The following is a 17787-nucleotide window of genomic DNA, read 5'->3' on the forward strand; positions in this document are numbered from 1 at the left end:
AGCCGTATGCTGATGACTGGTTGCATGTGAAACCCACTCAGAGCCCCAGCCGGGGTGCAGGTTCTGTGGATCTTTGCACTTGGGGCTGGAGTGTTTCAGAGGTGCAAGGTGTCTTAGTTAAAAATTGTCATTCTGTAGATGGGGACCCGAGGGCCCCAGGGGGAATCCCTTGGGGCCACGTGGTAACTTAGTGGCAGAACAGAGACTGTCCCAGGCATCCTAACTCTTCCTGTCTCATGTCCCTTGGAAGTGGTGGGCTTGGATGGGGCCAGGCTGGCTCCCTGGATTGGCCACAGCAGTTCTGAACAGTGACTCATGTGTATCCACAGGTGCGTATGTGTGTGGATGTGCGTATGTGCACACACACACGTACACCTCTGTGTACGTGGTTCATACTTATGTGTATTTGTATGCATGTATGTATACACGCGCAGCCACACAAAGGTGTACACATACGTAATATGTGGGGTTTTTCTTTCATTTTACAACCTAGTTTTTGTTGCCATTGCTAACGGCATCTTCCTTTGCTTTTCTGACATTTATAAGCCGATAGACCACAGGCCTTGACGTGGAATAGAATGGTGAGCACCTTAATTCTGAACAGAAGTTAAGAAAATGGATTATGATTTGGTCCAAGTTGAGATTCTTCCCAAAGTTCTTGTTATACACCTTTCATCTCTCTGTAAGCCATCATAGAGGAGCGAGTTCTGAGATCGGGCGTGTTTACCTACGCAGGTAAACCTGTCCATTTAGCCTCGCGTCTGGGCTGCAGGCAGGAGTCTCTGAGTGGCCCCAGGCCCCATGAGAAGCGGCGGCAGAGCCGCAGGTGGGGATCCTGGGTGTGCCATGGCGGGGAGGGAGGCGGCGAGGAGGCCTTGCTACTCAGGCAGACGGGGTGGACGCGTGGCTGAGCGGCGCTGTGCAGGCGCCCTCCAGGGGCACTGAGGGGGCTAAAGCTCATGTACTGTCCCCCACGTTTACAGTCGAGCTGGGGGGACAAGACACGCCTGCAGGAAGGGGGAGCTGTGACCGCTCGGCCCAGTAGACACAGCCATGCTCACTGAACTGGGGACAGGGAGTGCCCAGGAGGTGAGAGGAGGGCGTGGTTGCTTCTCTGTGGGGCCTGGGGGAGGTGACACCTGAGGGACCTTGAGAAGTGAGCAGGGTCTGGGGACAGCTGCAGTACCAGGGTTCCAGAGGCTGAAGGGAGCTGCAGCAGAGTGATTGTTCCTTTAAAGCCATGGTCTCGAGCCACACTGTTCGGGGTCAGATCTCAGCTGTGTGGCCCTGGGCCAGCGATCAACCTCTCTGTGCCTTGTTTTCCCCATCTGTGAAACGGGGATAACAGTACCTTCCTCGCAGGCTTAGCAGTGTGCGTGAAGTTAGCTCTCAGTAACGTCGTCATTATGGGCAGGTGACAGCTGCAGGCCAGAGTGGGCTGTGTCCTCTGGAGCATCCGGGTCAGGATGTGCAGGTCCTTACAGGCAGGTCCGGGGGCGTGGACTGTCCCCTAGACTGTGGGAACCCTGCCGACCTTGACAAATTACACCCCTGCCGTGAATATAGCTCCCCTGGTTTTATTGATGGGGCCGTACGCACAAAGGCCAGGAGGAAAACAGGACGGTTTGCTGGCCCCGCGGTGGCCCGGCTTTTATTTTTCTGAATGTGTTTATTGGTGATTGATAGAAAGTGAGGGCATCCAGAAGTAACATTAACCACTTGGTTTAGCTTCAGGCAGTGCGGAGAGCTCTGCAGTCCTGGTCCCCACCGCCCGGGGAAGCAGGCCCCCAGCGCTCTCCAGCCTTTGATTCCTGGGTGCCGCAGATAAACCGAAAGCGCCTCTGCGCGTCTGTGGGGGGACTGCCCTTTGGGTTTTTCCTTTTTAGAAGAAGCAGCAAAAGGAATCGCTATTTACTGTGATTTATAGACCAATGGAAAGAAAACGTTTTTCTCTGTGTGGTGCATTCGATTCGATTGGGCCCTTTGTGTAAATGGTATTCGGATGGGAGGTGGAGGCGGAATGGGACTTTCATTGACTGGAAGGCTCCACAGTGAATAATCTTCCTGACCAGCTCTGGAGAGGAAGGGTCTGCTTGTTTACCGCTCAGAATTATTTGGGGTGCCCATTTCAAATGGCCGCACCTCTCCCGGGAGACATCCTCATCTTTTCTTTCGTTTAAAGATTTATTTTTATGTGTTTATTTATTCATTTTGGCTGCGCTGGGTCTTAGCTGCAGCATGTGGGATCTTCGTTGAGGCACTTGGGGTCTTTCAGTCGCGGCACGCGTGCGGGATCTAACTCCCCGACCAGGGATCGAACGCAGGCCCCCTGAATTGGGAGTGCGGAGTCTTACCCACTGGACCATCAGGGAACTCCCACATCCTCATCTTTAAGGGGGCCTTTCCGTGCAAGACAGCACACTTCTTCACTTTCGTGTGCATCCGTTTGTATTTCAGAGTAATTCTCCTTGGCAGTTTGCTGCAGGCCGCGTTTAACTGACTTCTCCCCCTTCCTTGAAAGAAAGTTCCATTTGACAAAGCAGTAGTTTCGATTTTTCCCCTTTCTTCTCCCTTCTAAACCAGTGGAGGAACAGGGCCGGGGTTTTGGAATCGATGTTTCCGCCGATCTCAAAATACAGAAACCACCTGTCTCCCAAGGTGGCTTTGTGGCTTCCACTACCCTGTTTCTGCTCAGAAAACAGCCCCTTCGGCGGTTCTTGGTGATGTGCAGTGGCGCTTTACGGCAGCTCTGGGGGCAGGGTAGGGCAGGCTGTTTAGGCTGGAGCCGGTAGCTGGGCTTAATTGTATTTGTTCCTGGACAGCTGCTTGCGTCTGGCCATTGTAAACCTCAGGATACAGGAAAACAGTGAGAACAGTTGTCCCACAGGTTGGCATCACTTTCTGGCTGTGCCCTTCAGGTGTCAGAAGAGCTTACAACCCGGCACCTCCTGCCCTCCCTTCTCCTGGGGGGAAAGGGAAGGATTCAGACACGCTGGGCTCTAGCTTGCCTTTGGGGAACCTGGGGAAACCAGGCATCTGCGACCAGACAGTTAGTAGCAAACAGGAGGTGTGCCTGGGCTCCAAGGACTTGAGCATCACTTCACAGCCCCTCCGCCGTTTGCATACAAGCAGCCAACGTGTTAAATGCAAGGGATCCTTCTCCACAGCGTTTATTAAAGCGCTTAGATTCTCTGGAGAGACAGCCCTTGGCCCCATCAGCGGTGCTAATAAAGCAACCGGAAATTTTGGGGACTTCCCTGGTGGTCCAGTGGGTAAGACTCCGAGCTCCTAATGCAGGGTCCCAGGTTTGACTCCTGGTCGGGAACTAGATCCCGCATGCCTGCCGCGACTAAGACCCAGAGCAGCCAAAATAAGTAAATAAATATTAAGAAAAAGAAAAAAGCAACCGGAAATTTTCACTCAGTTACTTTTTATTCAATTAGCATGAATCCTTGAGCCCCGACTTCTCCCTTCTCTCTTGGGAAGCTTCCAGACAAGGCAGGTCCCTGGAATCTAGGTCGTCACCCAGGTAGACGTGGAGGGGGGTGAACGGGAGGACTCGACAGATTTCCGCACCCCCGCCCCGCCAGGCGTTCTAGAACCTTCACCGTTTGTCTCCTGCGCCTTTTTGCCCACAGCGTGTTCCTGGAGGACTTCCTGGCCACTGGGCAAGGTGCGCAAGCCCCCCAGCTGGAGTTCGAGCAGCTGCCCTTCAGCCACCCGCTCTTCATCATGTTTTCGTCAGGCACGACCGGAGCGCCCAAGTGCATGGTGCACTCGGCCGGGGTAGGTCTGCACCCCGTCCCTGCCTGGGGGCTTCCTGCTGGCTAGGGCGGCACCCCATCCCCGCTCTCCAGGTGGGTGCTGTGCCGAGATCCGGCCTCGAGCCGGGCGGTGGGGGGCTGCTGCCCCAGCTGCCGTGGCCCCGTCGCCACGGGGTCCCGGGACTCCACAGCCCACCAGGGCAAGGCCTGCGCCGGGCGAGCCGGTGACAGTCATGCTGTACGTCATGACCCCTTAGGGTATTGTGAGTCCGACAGATGGGCCCTGCCCGCATTTTATTTTATTTATTTATTTTTAAATTAATTTTTCTTGGAGTAGAATTGCTTTACAATGTTGTGTTAGTTTCTGCTGTACGGCAAAGTAAATCAGTGATACATATATCCCTTCTCTTTTGGATTTCCTTCCCATTTAGGTCACCACAGTGCACTGAGTAGAGTTCCCTGTGCTCTACAGTAGGTTCTCATCAGTTATCTATTTTATACATAGTATCAATAGTGTATGTGTGTCAGTCCCAGTCTCCCAATTCCTCCCCCCCCGCCCCCTTTTCCCCCTTGGCGTCCATACGTTTGTTCTCTGTGTCTGTGTCTCTATTTCTGCTTTGCGAACAAGATCATCTGTACCATTTTTCTAGATTTGTGCGTTAATATACGATGTTTGTTTTTCTCTTTGTGCCTCACTTCACTCTGTATAACAGTCTCTAGGTCCATCCACGTCTCTACAAATGACCTAATTTCGTTCCTTTTTATGGCCTAGTAATATTCCATTGTATATATGTACCACATCTTCTTTATCCATTCCTCTGTCGATGGGCATTTAGGTTGCTTCCATGTCCTGGCTATTGTAAATAGTGCTGCAGTGAACATTGGGGTGCATGTGTCTTTTTGAATTATGGTTTTCGCTGGGTATATGCCCAGGAGTGGGATTGCTGGGTCATATGGTAGTTCTATTTTTAGTTTTTTAAGGAACGTCCATACTGTTCTCCACAGTGGCTGTATCAGTTTACATTCCCACCAACAGTGCAAGAGGGTTCCCCTTTTCTCCACACCCTCTCCAGCATTTATTGTTTGTAGATTGTGGTGATCGCCATTATGACCATGTGAGCTGATACCTCATTGTAGTTTTGATTTGCATTTCTCTAATTAGTGATGGTGAACATCTTTTCATGTGTTTTTTGACCATCTGCCGGCATTTTAAACAGAAGGAAACAGGTTAGGTGAGAAGAGAAGATATCAGCTCATCAAGGGTCCTAAGAAGTGTTGGTGTGTTTTCTCAAAGCCGTCACGTAAGCGTGGGTACGGACGGTGCACGTGCCAGGCAGCGTCGCCAAACTTCTGTCTGACCGTGGGCTGGGGTCAAAAAGTTTGAAAGCCGCCGGGTTATGTTATAAAGTGCGGTTAACTGAGGGAGGACTTACCGTGCTGTGTGAGTCAGCTCGGGCTGCCGTAGCAAAAGAGCACGGGCTGAGGGGGTTCTTAAACAACGAAGATTTACTTCCTTGCGGCTCTGGAGGCTGGGTGTCCAAGACCGGGGTGTGGGCAGGGTTGGTTCCCTCTGAGCCTCTGTCGTCGGCTCGCAGGGGGCTGCCTTCTCGCTCTGTCCTCACGCGCTCTTTCCTCTCTGCACGCACATTCCCGGCGTCTCTTTGGGGTCTAATTTTCCTCTCTTCGTAAGGACATCCATCGCGGTGGACGAGCGCCCACCCTATCGGCCTCGTTTTAACCTCCTCCCCTCTTGGAGGCCCGAGGATTATCTGAGTGGAGAAACCTCACGTTGTCTAAGAGCCTTCTAGCTATAGTGCTTGGTCAGACGGTGGTATTTGAACATGAAATACAAAATTCTCTTATTCCAGCTCATTCAGCTTTTACAGCTGTTCTCTGCTAGAACATCTAGAAGCTGTTTGAACCCCTGCCGTAGAATCACTCTAACGCCTTAATACAGCTCTTTCCACAGTGTTCTCATGAGAACGTGGAAAGAGGTTAACACAACTTTGTCATCACCTGGATTTGCATCCAAGGAAGATCCGATGGCAGGTTAGGAATGATAACCGCCAGATACACACGAGCCTGTTCACAGACAGTGGGTGACTTCTCAGGAACCACGGAGTGGGAGGGAGGGGACATCGGGGGCCAAAGCCTTGATTTCTGGAAGCAGCGCGGACCGAGCCGAGTGGCCTCCTTGTAGCAGCGGGTGCTTGTTGCTTACCAGCCTGTTTCATCACACCGAGTCGGGCGTGTTCAGAGCCTAAGCTGTAGCTGCTGGCATCGCGTTTTGCCTGGAGGGGGACCCCTGGTGTGCCTGGTCGGAGGCCCGATATCCGGCCACAGAGATGAGTGTTTTTAGAAGCCTGGCAGGCGAGGGCGTTGCGGGGTGTGTGTGTGGGAAAACAGCACATTTTAGGAAAGCCTGCCGTCCCCGACTGTACTTCTATTCTCAGTGCTCTTTGCCTAGCGAATGTCCCTTCTTTAGGAGTGGAACATAAAAATGTATCAGATGAAATGTAGTTTGCTCATAAAATCATTGTGCTTGGTATATTTAGAATATGGAAAAGTCAGGAAAAATTATATTACTTCTGGCTTCGCTGGGCTCTTGCATCTCCAGAGAAGTGACTAACATCTTGCCTGTTTTCAAGCGTTATCTCGAGCGGAAACTTGAAAACAGCGCGGTGGGACCGCCGACAGTGCCCCTGGGGCTGGCAGCAGGGTCAGGGTTGGGTTGGGACGTTGTGATCCCCGTTTGCTGTTTTGTGCTTTCTAAGCCCACAAAAGAGCCCAGAAAACAGCTTCCCTCTTCCTTCTTTTAAATTACTCTTCTTGCTTGAGATTCAGAAACCACGCTGCTTACACTTCCTGACGCTCAGGGAAAGCATTCAGACTTGCCATAGATATTTAGAAATTAAGGGACGAGCTGTGGACGCGACTCGTTAAGGTTCACACAGAGAGAAGCAAAGGAGGGCTCTGTGCCGTCGAGAGAGTGAGGTTGCCGAGCAGGTGAGCACATGGCGGGTTACGAATAGGCCGGGCTCGTAGAGGCAGACCGTACGGGCGAAGGTGCCCTTGAAAGGCCAATCTAAGTGAAAAGGGAAATCGATGGGCATCTGCCACGGGTTCCTATAACCCAGGAGCTCCCAGTTCTTTCTGTGGACTTGCCACGTGAGCACTTAGCGTTCATCGAAAGGGTTCCTGAAATGTTTCTTGTCCCCACGTGGTCGCCCGCCTTCCCTAGGAAGCCTGTGACTGTCCTGGGTGGGCGCGGGTGTGCTGTCCCTGACCCTGCAGTGCACGCACGGTGAAGCCACTGGGCTCTTGGCTCCCATGTGCAGACCCAGGGTGGCCTCGGGGAACCCTCAGAACGGGCTCTCCCTCCCAGCAGCCTTTCTAACGCTGTCTCTCCGACCCCTGTGTGGTCCGTCCCCAGGGCAGGCGTCCCCACTGCGGGCCTGGTGACGGGGTGCCATCCAGGACAGACTCGGGAATAGGAGTGCTGGCTCTTGAGTTAGAGAATTTGTTAGGTAGGATTGTTTCTGTTGAGCTTTGAAAGGGATCATCTCCTCCTACTGGCTTGTGGTTTTTTTTTTTTTTTTTTTTTTTGCGGGACGCGGGCCTCTCACCATAGTGGCCTCTCCCGTTGTGGAGCACAGGCTCCGGACGCGCAGGCTTAGCGGCCATGGCTCACGGGCCCAGCCGCTCCACAGCATGTGGGATCTTTCCCGACCGGGGCAAGAACCTGTGTCCCCTGCATTGGCAGGCGGACTCTCACCACTGCGCCACCAGGGAAGCCCTGGCTTGTTTTTTATTTCCCTTGGGTACAATGAGGGTCATCAAGGCTGGTTTTAATACGTGGGTCCCGATAGTCCCTAAACAACCAGGGCCACCGTTGCCGTCAGCTGGCGGCTCCCGTCTGTGGCCAGACTGAGCGCAGTGGTTGGCCTTTTCAGGGGCTTCGGAGGGGCCGCGTCCCTCATCTAGCCTTAGGATCTTGTGTGAGATCCATTGAAAGGATGGGAAAACTGAGAGATGAAACAGCTGGTTCAGGGTCCCCTTGCTCTGCTCTCTGCATTGTGCTTGGGGCTGGGAAGCTTCCTGTCCTCCCTGTGAGCCACAAGCGACACAGTCATTTGGAACAAGTGGGGTCTGGGCAGTGGAATACTATACGGCTGTACGAAGAACCATGAGGGAAACTCCCTGTATTGATAAATGGAAAAAGCAAACTGCAGGACAGTGCGTCCAAATAAAAAACCAGCATAAATAAATACATGCAGACAGGCAAGAAACATACCTGGAAATGTACACGGGAAACGTATACGGTTACTGGTTGCAGAAGGGGACGGGGGGCTTGTCATGGTGTATGCTTTCGAGTTTCGGTCCAAGCGAATATACTGCCCTGTGAACATTAAAATAAAAAGTAATAGATCACATGTCGGGGTTGGGAGAGAGGGGTCCGGCTGGGCGTTTGAGCTGAAAGCAGGGTCTTGAGCTACCCCTCGGCCAAGGAGTCCCTGAGCTCTGATCCGAGGCTCTCGGAGCTGCAGACCCAGTGGCGGCTGTGCACCCCGGGGACAGTCCTGCTCAGGCATCCAGTCTTCCCCGTCCACCACGAGGGAGCAAGGCTGGCCTGTAGTGCCCTGGTCTGGAGGGGGGCAGGTGTCCCTGCACCCAGCCTTTTACCTTCATCTTCGTGACTCTCCGCTCCGTGATCTTCACTTCTCTCTGCCTGAGGTTGGTGGGTCCCCTGTGCTCCTGATCACCTGGTGCCCAGAGCAGGCCGGCAGGGTCGGGTCAGGGTTTCTTCTCATGTCCCCAGCGAGTCTTAGGGGTCAGGTGGCAGAGGGACGGGAGCACTGCTCGTCATGGTGAGGGTGCTCAGAGCTCTGCCTCTTCCTCGACCTCTCCTGCCCCAGGGCCAAGCGTCTGGGTTGCGCGTGCCTCTGTGCCCTTGGAGGAAGCAGCCTGGTTCACGCGGAAATCCCCCGCTTCTCCCCAGGGGACCCTCATCCAGCACCTGAAGGAGCACATTCTTCACGGCAACATGACCAGCAGTGACATCATCCTGTATTACACCACGGTGAGTGCGGGTGCTGTGCTGAGACGGGTGCCCTCCCCCTCCTCCGCGCCGCTCCCAGGACGGGCTTTGGTTCATTCAGGTAGAGAGGACTTTATCTTTACTCTTCTTTTTGCCTCTCCACCTTTGCACACGTCAGGAGCCAGAAGCGCAGCTTGAGCCGCAGGCAGCGTGCGCCAGACCCCAGGCCACGTGCGCCAGACCCCGGGCCGCGTGCGAGCAGCCCCTCCTGCGGGATCCTTCGCTCTTGCTCTCTTTCTCTCCCTCCCGGTGGCTGCCCACTTGAATCTCGGCAGCAAGGTCGAGCACCAGGCTGGCCCGTCCCCCTGTGTTGACCTCGGTTGCCGCTGGGAGCCCTGGAGCCCTGGGGAAATCTAGAGAAACCGAGGAGACTGTTAATTCAGTCTCTTGAGCCTGCAGAGGTGGGGATGAGTGTCACGTGACGGAAATCTGTGGCTCAACCTGGGGGACAGGAACTTACCAGAGATGCCACGAGGACGGTCAGTTCTTAGTCGTGTGCTATAGTAAAGGGACTCTGACCAGTTGAGGCGGAAAAGGAATTTACTGGAAGGCCGTGGCGTGGCACGCTGAGAGGCAGAATAACGGCCCCAAAGGTGCCCATGTCCTCACTCCCGGAGCCTGTGCGTGTCACCTGATGCGGCAAAGGGGCTCTGCAGATGTGATTCGGCTGCAGCTCCGGAGACCGGGAGAGTGTCCTGCGTTGTCCGGGGCCCAGGGTGATCACCAGGGTCCTTACAAGAGGGAGGCAGGAGGGGTGGAGCCAGAGGGGGTGGACGACAGAGCAGAGGCCAGAGCACGGTGGGTCCATGAGCCAAGGAGCGCGGGGGCCCCTTGAAGCTGGAAAAGGCAAAGAAAGACCCTCCCCTGGAGCCTCCAGAAGGAACTCCCAGCCCTGCTGACACCTGAGTTTGGACACCCGACCTTCAGGACTCTCAGACAGTACATTTAGACCAATGGGTTTGTGCCCGTTGTTTACAGCAGCCAGAGGAAGGGCATGCAGGGTGGCTCGAGCAGTTACTTCCATGGCTGGGGATCCAGGCGTGAGACCAGGCGGGGCCTGCAGGCGGCCGCGCGTGCACCCGAGAGCCGCTGCTGTACTGCAGTGCCCGCGGGAGGCCCGCAGTCCTGCCCCCAGGACGGAGGTGGTCCTGCTTCCAGCCCTTCCCGTGGGTTAGTGTGGAGCGGGTGTCATCAAACCAGAGCTTGAGCTCAAGGCGCTGGAGCTGTTCCCGACGCTGCTGAACCCTGGAAGGTGAAAGGTTAACAAGCCGAAGGAAGTGCTGTTTGTCCCAAGGGAAGAAAACTCAAAATCAGCTTTGTCCAAGACCGCAAATATCCAGGGGCTCCAGAGTGATTTGGCTCCCATTTCCGGTCTGAGTTCTCAAGGAAGCAGAACGCTGAGGCATCTTCCTAACCTGGGAGGTCAAGGCCCAGGCCCTGCTGCTTCTCTGGGGCCAGAGCCCCAGGACCCGACGCAGACACAGGAGGGAGCGCTGACGTGCGACCAGGGGCAGGTCGCCCTGTGTGTCCAGCCGTAAATCCAGGGCTTTGGGCCAAATAATTTGGGTTTCTTTCAGCTGCAGGCTTTCCTTCCATCCCCCTCCCCCATCGTGAACAGTGAGTAGTGCTGGGTCCCCGCCAGGCTCTGCCAGGCTCCGGCCCTTTCAGACAGGAAGCCCAGCCCTGGGGTGTTAATGGAGCAGCGTTTTGAGTTGCAGAACCCCACCCCCCGGGGGAAGCCACAGCTATGCTGACCTCCAACTCAGCTGCCTCCCTGGGACACAGTGAGGGGACAATGGAAGGACTCAAGGATCCAGAGCAATTCTCTCAAAAGCAGTTCACTTTTCTGGGAAGCATCCTGCCCATGAAGGATGGGGCTGTTGCATTTTTCGGTGGAGGATGCCAGGTGCCAGCAGCAGCCTCGGGTGCCCCCAGCCGGCCCCAGCCAGGCCTGTGCTGTCACCTGCTGACTCACTTTAACAGCTGGACAGTGAGGTGGCCAGGATGCAGTGCTGCCTATTACAGTAATTCCTTGGGAACTCCCCGGCGGTCCAGTGGTTAGGACTCCACAGCTTCACTGCCGAGGGCCCGGGTTCAATCCCTGGTTGGGGAACTAAGATCCCGCAAGCCGTGCTATGAGGCCAAAAAAAAAAGAAAAGTAAAAAAGATTCCTTATTAGAAGAAACTCAACTTAGGATGTTAAAACCCTTAAAAAAAAAAAAAAAGGCAACTCAACTAAATGGAGGTTCTCGTGTGACCCCTGGTTCCCTTTGCCGTTTCCATGGTGCCAAAGGGGGAGCATAGGTTGGTCATCGTGCTCTTACCCGCGTCACTCACACTGTTGTGAACTGTCTGGGGATTCTTAACTGCCACTTGGGTGCCACCTCACGTGGCCGCCTGGTCCCCGATGGCGGGATTCTGACCTGGGGATGCCAGGTGACCCGGGACACTGGGCCGCGTCTGCTCCAGGCTCATGGATGGGCATCCTGCCCTCGTTGCTTACGGGGTAGAATTGGGTTGTTCTGCCCTCTGGACAGAGGTTCCTGCTTCCTTGTTCTGTCGCTATATTGCTTTAGGCCGGAATCGCCTACAAATTCTCCCAGCGTGGGTGGGAGTGCCATTGTCAGTGGGGCTATGAGCACACTCTTTGGCTGTGAAAATTTTTTTGATTAAAAAAAAAATGCTCTCCTTACACGTGGTAAGCATTTCATGCAGCACCTGGGAACTTGGTGAGAGGTTGGCGTCTTCCAGGGCCCAGAGGCAGCCACGTCCGCCCTGCTCACTCCCCTGCCCCTCGGGCCCCTTTGCAGGCCCAGGGGTGGGGCTGGGGATTCTGTATACGAATGGGGCGCTGCACACCCTCTGCCGGGCTGGCTCTGCCACTTTACGGTCTGTCTTCGAGACTGTTCTGCACAGAGCCAGGCCTCGTTCTTTTTGATGGCTGCCCAGTGGCTGACTCCTGAGTGCTGGCTGGGTGCCAGGCGCTGTTTCCCACGTCCGACCTGGGTCGCCTGCTGCAGCGCCCAGGGTTCCCTGCATGTGTGCACCACGTGACCACGCAACGGGCATCTCTGTTGCCTTCAGTCCCTTGTTGTCACCAGTGAGGCTGCAGGAAACATTCTCCTACATGTCTTAGTGCACACGTGTGCGTTGATCCCCGCCATAAACTCTCTTAATTTTTATTTTTATTTTGGCTTCATTGGGTCTTTGTTGCTGCGTGCGGGCTTTCTCTAGTTGCTGCGAGTGGGGGCTACTCTTTGCTATGACGCGTGGGCTTCTCATTACGGTGGCTTCTCTTGTTGCGAAGCAGGGGCTCTAGGCGTGCGGGCTTCAGTAGTTGTGGCACGCGGGCTCAGTAGCTGTGGCACACGGGCTCAGTAGTTGTGGCGCACGGGCTTAGCTGCTCTGCGGTATGTGGGATCCTCCCAGGCCACGGCTCGAACCCGTGTCCCCTGCATCGGCAGGCGGATTGTTAACCTCTGCGCCACCAGGGAAGCCCCTGACCGTAAACTGTTGACGGGGAATTGCTGGGGCAGAGCGTTGTGCATTTGGGCCGGGCAGTGCTTGGCTACTTTGGCTCAGCGTCGGGTGGTTTTCTAGGGATGTGAGAGGCTGCGTGACGGGGCCGAGGGGAGCTGGCCCGGTGCTGGGTTGACACGTGTTCCCTTCTGTCTGCTCCAGGTCGGCTGGATGATGTGGAACTGGATGGTGTCTGCTCTCGCCACGGGGGCGGCCGTGGTCCTCTACGACGGCTCCCCGCTGGTGCCCACCCCCAATGTGCTCTGGGACCTGGTCGACAGGATCGGGTAGGTACCCGGGACACTCAGACACAGGGCGGCCGCTCTGAGGATCTGGGTGCCGTCTCTGGAATGCTTTGCCACCCTCGATGTCCCCCTCTTGGTGGGGGTGGCTGTGTGAGGGTGTGGAGGTGCTAGGAGTAGGTGAAGCTGTCAAGGAGGGTGGGAAGGGGCGGGCGCCCCTGACAGGGACCGACCATGGAGATCCACGTAGTGCGGAGGGGGCTGCCCCGCCCCTCAAGGCCCAGGTGTGAGCTCTGAAACCTCGGGCACCGGGAGAGGGAACGTGGTCTTTTTTTTTGTAACTCTGGATTCTAAGAACTTGCAGAGCTGCGACCCAGAAGAGAGGCAGACTGAGGGCTGATGAGAGCTTTGTTTCACGCGGGGCCCATGGCCGCAAGGGTGATAGAGAATGACCCAGGCTGAACCTGGGGTCGGGACGGTGTGGAGATGCTCATCCGGGGGAGGGCAGGTCTGTCTCTGGGGCGTTCCCAGCGTTTGGCCTTACCGCCTGCCTTCCTGCGAGCCCTCAGGGCTGGCCAGCGCCTCGAGGGTCTCCCAGGACCCAGCAGGGTGCTTCCAGATGCCCCGCTGCCGGTACTGCAGAAGGGCATCCCCGCCTCCCCACAGTCCTGTGAACAGGACGGCAAGCGGCATCCTGATGGCAGAGGCGGCGGCCAGCTAAGGGGCAGTGTCAGGGGAAGGGCGAAGTGGCCCCTCTTCTCCCCCAGGCCCCCTCATGGTCACTGCCAGAAACTGTCCAAAGACCCTGTTCCGTTGGCACTTCCTTTGCTGATGAATTCATCATAGGCGGCGGACGCATTCTCGCCGCTGCGGCTGGTGGTCGCCGTTGGCCTAATGATCGTGTTTCCAAGAACGAGAACACGGAAGCTGGCCGGGCTCCCGTGGCCCAGGAGTTAGCCACGCTCTGAAATGTTCTAATTACGTTACCTTTGAGTCCATTTACGTTGGGGAAACAGGAGGAACCGCTAATGTTCTTAAATCCTCGGGCATTAATATTTGAAGTATAACTTTGGCCTGGGTGATATTTAAATCCTGACATTTGGCTCACAGTATTAGCGAGGAAATTTATTTCCTAATGAGCTTGTTGCCAGTGAAAGGTTAATCAAACCCCTGGGAGGATCTCTGCCCTGAACACCTGTAAGCCGCGCTCAGGAGGAGACACTCTGGACGTGTATGCCTGTGCCACGGGAGGAGGGATGGCGAGAGAAAGGTACATCCCCGGGGCTTAGAGCTAATGAAGTCGAAGGATGGAAGGCCCGGGCAGACCCAGCTTTGCGTGTGTGTACGTGCACACGTGTGAGTGTGTATGTGCACGAGTGTGAGCACGCATGTCTGTGAGTGTGCACATACACTTATGTGCACACGGTGTGAGAACACCCATGCCTGTGGATGAGTGTGTGTGTGCCTGCATGTGATTGTGTGCAGGTGTGTGTGCAAGCGTGCATGTGGGAGTGCGTTCGCAGCCCTGTGGTTTGGGTCTGTGTAGAACGCACGTGCTGGGCCTCCGCCTTACATCCCGGTTTGGCCTGTGCCCCGGACGCCAGCTGAGCCGTGGCCTTGGCCGTTCTCAGGGCCCTTCTGGCCTGGCCCTTCACCCGGCTGGGGGGGCTCATCTGCTGAGGTCAGCGAGGCAGGTGCCGCTCGTTGGCCTGTGAGGGGCGCCCGAAGGGCAGCACGGCGCTCCGGCCGTCCACGCGGGTGACAGGAGAGGGGGCAGGTCAGACGGGGCGGGATGCCTTCATTCCAGCTCTGCCACCTCCCGACGCTGAAGTAACACCAAATCAAACGTGCTTTCACCTAAAATCCTGTGGATTTGTGGCAGGAGGAGCGACGCTTCAGCGCTGGCAGGGCGGGCAGGGGCCTCGCAGTGCGATTTAAGGGCCTCTCATGTTTAAAATAACGTTGATGCACTTGGGGACGAAGTCTTCGTCGATTGTCACCGTGTCAGCGCACAGGCTTACTAACATGTTTTATAACTGAGCAGTTATTTTGCAGACGTGAACAAGGTTAAAGGACGGATTGTCCTCTTTGTTTGGGGTGTGTTGCTGGGCTCTCCAGGTCTGGGCCGGGGAACATTCTGGTTGGGGTCAGGGCAGAACTCTGGGGTCTCTGTCCGGGTTTGCAACGGGGCAGGCAGTTCACGTTTAGGACTGCGGGACGCGTGTTGCAGGCCAGGGCAGTGGCGGGTGCCGAGGCCCCAAGGGGACCGAGATGGGGGTGGTGCGGAGGCTGGGAGGAGGCCCTCGTGGCTGGATGTGGGCAGTCGATTCGGGCGGTGGAGCTGGGTGGGGGGGAGGGCAGGGTCCCCCAGGGATTTCGGGGCTGTGCCGCGGGGCGGGTGTCTTCCGTGTGACGTGGCACCCCGTTGGGGCGTTGAACTTGGGGGCGCTACACGATCCCCCCGCAAACTGCGGGGTCGAGGGCAGACCGGGCAGACCGGGGCTCAGGCTGGCGGAGCCTTGGAGGAGCTGCGTCTGCAGGTGGCTCCTTGCAGGGCTCCGGGCTGGGGTGAGCCGGGGAGCTGCCTCGTTCCTCGTGGGGTGCTTCCCAGCAGCACTCGCGAAAATGACACAGCGCCGAGCACACAGGCACGGGCACCTGCGCTTCATGAGCTCTGTGTTTTTTAAACTGCCTTTTACCCAAGCCCTGGAGACAGACGGTGAGGCCTGGCCGTTCCTTCACACAAGCAGGCCTGGGGCCGAGCCCCGGGGACGCCGTGGCAGTCTTTACACATCGCTGAGCGCGGTTTGCAGACAGACACCTGCGACTTGGGGAGAGGGGAGCGGATGGGGGCTGAGCAGAAATCCGCGTGCTGCTCTGTGTGGTCGGTGGCTGGAGATCTCTGTACCTGTGGCTGAGGCTGTCACTGCTGTCCGTCAGCATGTGATGGGTCCCTGGTCTCCTGTTGAAATACGGGTGACGCCTTAATTCTCAGAGGTGATCTGGAATCAGCTAATCAGACTACCTGAGTTTATGGAATAAGTGAGGAGGGGGTGGGGATTGTGTACGTTTCCTGGTCCCCACGACCTCCCAGCTCCCAAAACAGCCTTCACCAAGGACACAGCGACCCAGGAAGTGTCCGCGGTTTTAGTGGTTGCAGGGTGTCCCGGTGAAGTGAAGAAAAGAAAGGGACTGGCGGCATGAAGGACAGTAGTTTTGAGCCGTGGATTCTGCCCCTCCCAGCCCAGCCGGCCCTGGTTCTGTGTGTCTGTGCCTCTGAGCTCTGTCAAGCACCAGATAGCACATGGCTGTCTCCCTGGAATGAATCTCGCCAGCCAGGTGCGAAGGGATGGGTTTTGCCGCCCAGAGGGGCAGGAGGGACCTGGATTTTATGGCCTCCTTCAGCCCCCAGGAGAAAACAGCCATTAGTTAGGAAGGTAGAGCTTTCTAGGAAGGAAACAGAACATGAAGTAACACTCTTCCCTTGAAAACACAATGACTTATACTCAGCATAACGTGTTGTTCTCAATGCAAACTTGGGGATAAAGGACTAGATTCTAAATGTTCAAAAAGAGAAGAAGAGTGGTTTTCTAAGTTTCATAAAAATGTGAGCTTATTTAAGAAAGGGAGATGGGTCAGGAATTCCAGGCATGGCACCTGGAAAAAAAAAAAAAGCTCTCACGGCCCTCTCCACTTCCCTGGAAAATGATCGCAAGCGCTCAGAATTTGAGGGGTCTTGATTCTGTGGCCTCCTTTGGTCCCCCCGAGAGAAAACATCCTGCAGCTGGGAAGATGGTGGGTTTATGTGCAGACGGTTGTTTTAAGTAGAGCCAAAGGTTAAAGGGAGCCCGGGTGCTCTGCAGACGTGTCAGTGCTGGCCTCAGAGTAACGCAGGTGTTGTAACTGGCTTTCAACTACATATTAAGCGTTAATTCAACCCAGAAAAATGACGTGTCTTGGATTTTGCAACCTCGTCCGAAATGGGTCACTAATTTGAGAAAGCTTCGGTACCTGGAATATGCAAGAGCCTTGACGAGTTTCCGGTGTCTTCTTAACTTCAGCATCACCATCCTTGGAACGGGTGCAAAGTGGCTGTCAGTGCTGGAAGAGAAAGATGTGAAGCCAGGTAAGCGTGCCTCCCAGGGTGTCCGTTCCCTGTCTCGCCAGCCGCGGAAATCAGATCCACTCTGTTACCTGGTTCCTGCAAGCCAGGCAGAGGGTGTCGGGTTTGGCTCTAATCTCTCAGTGATTCTGGCTCTAGTGGAAACTCACAGTCTCCAGACGCTGCACACGATCCTGTCCACCGGCTCCCCACTGAACGCCCAGAGCTACGACTATGTCTACAGGTGCATCAAGAGCAGCGTCCTCCTGGGCTCCATCTCAGGTACGGCCCCCACCATGTGCCTGTGCCATGGAGAAGGTTCTGGAAGAACCAGAGGACTTGGGGACCAGGCTTGGCCGTTAAGCGTGCTTCCCCTGTGACCCAGAGAGTCCACCGGCTTGAATTTATCTACGTGAACAGTCAGCAGGGCATGCACGTTTGCACGGTCGATGTTCCTTATTCTCGGTAGTTAGGTTCTAGGGAGAGGCTACAAACACTGAGTTAGCCATTGCTGAACCTTTGCCGGGGGTGGAGAACGTACATACACTCCGCACCCTGATCGTAACCTTAGATCCTAAACAACTCATCCTGGTAGATTCTATTTTCTTTACAAAAGAGAAAACAAGGTTCGCACGTGCCAAGTGACTGGCCTGAGGCCACCCACTAGCTGGGTACAGAGTGGGATTCAAACCCGGTCCTGCCACCTCAGAGCCGAGCTTCCTGCCCGCCCAGCGCATCCCTTGGTCCTCCCCAGAGCCCGCCTGGTGGGCAGGGGTGCTGCTGTCGGATGGGCGTGGGGCTGTCTGCCGGGCCGGCCCAGCCCATCTCGGGGCAGCCACGTCTGTTAGGCTCTCGGCCTGTCCTCCTGCTGCTGTCCCGAGCGCCCCAGCTCCAATCCGGAAGCAGCGGAAGCAGCACTTCTGCTCCCAGCGCTGTGCTTCGTTGGGGCGCGAGACTGCCCCGAGCTTGCTGGTCACGGCCGTGAACGCGATTCTCCCGTCTTCATGGGACGTGCCAGCCGGTACCTCGAGGTGTCTGGAGGAGGGAGGCAGGTCAGCACGC

At 55.9% G+C, this 17787-nt stretch overlaps 1 protein-coding gene across 3 annotated transcripts in view; it reads left to right on the top strand.

Annotated features, from left to right (window-relative positions):
* AACS (acetoacetyl-CoA synthetase) overlaps positions 1–17787 on the top strand; it is a 49320-nt gene that overhangs the window by 20536 nt on the left and 10997 nt on the right. Inside the window, exons 8-12 of one of the 3 annotated variants that reach the window (XM_065889411.1) lie at positions 3639–3786; positions 8764–8844; positions 12544–12668; positions 16685–16749; positions 16885–17007. In XM_065889411.1, coding sequence (XP_065745483.1) covers positions 3639–3786; positions 8764–8844; positions 12544–12668; positions 16685–16749; positions 16885–17007 — 542 coding nt within the window. The remainder of the gene's footprint in view (positions 1–3638; positions 3787–8763; positions 8845–12543; positions 12669–16684; positions 16750–16884; positions 17008–17787) is intronic. The other 2 variants (XM_065889412.1, XM_065889413.1) reach the window with 2 other exon arrangements.

Source organism: Phocoena phocoena, chromosome 13 (genome assembly GCF_963924675.1).
Source record: "Phocoena phocoena chromosome 13, mPhoPho1.1, whole genome shotgun sequence".
Lineage (NCBI taxonomy): Eukaryota > Metazoa > Chordata > Mammalia > Artiodactyla > Phocoenidae > Phocoena > Phocoena phocoena.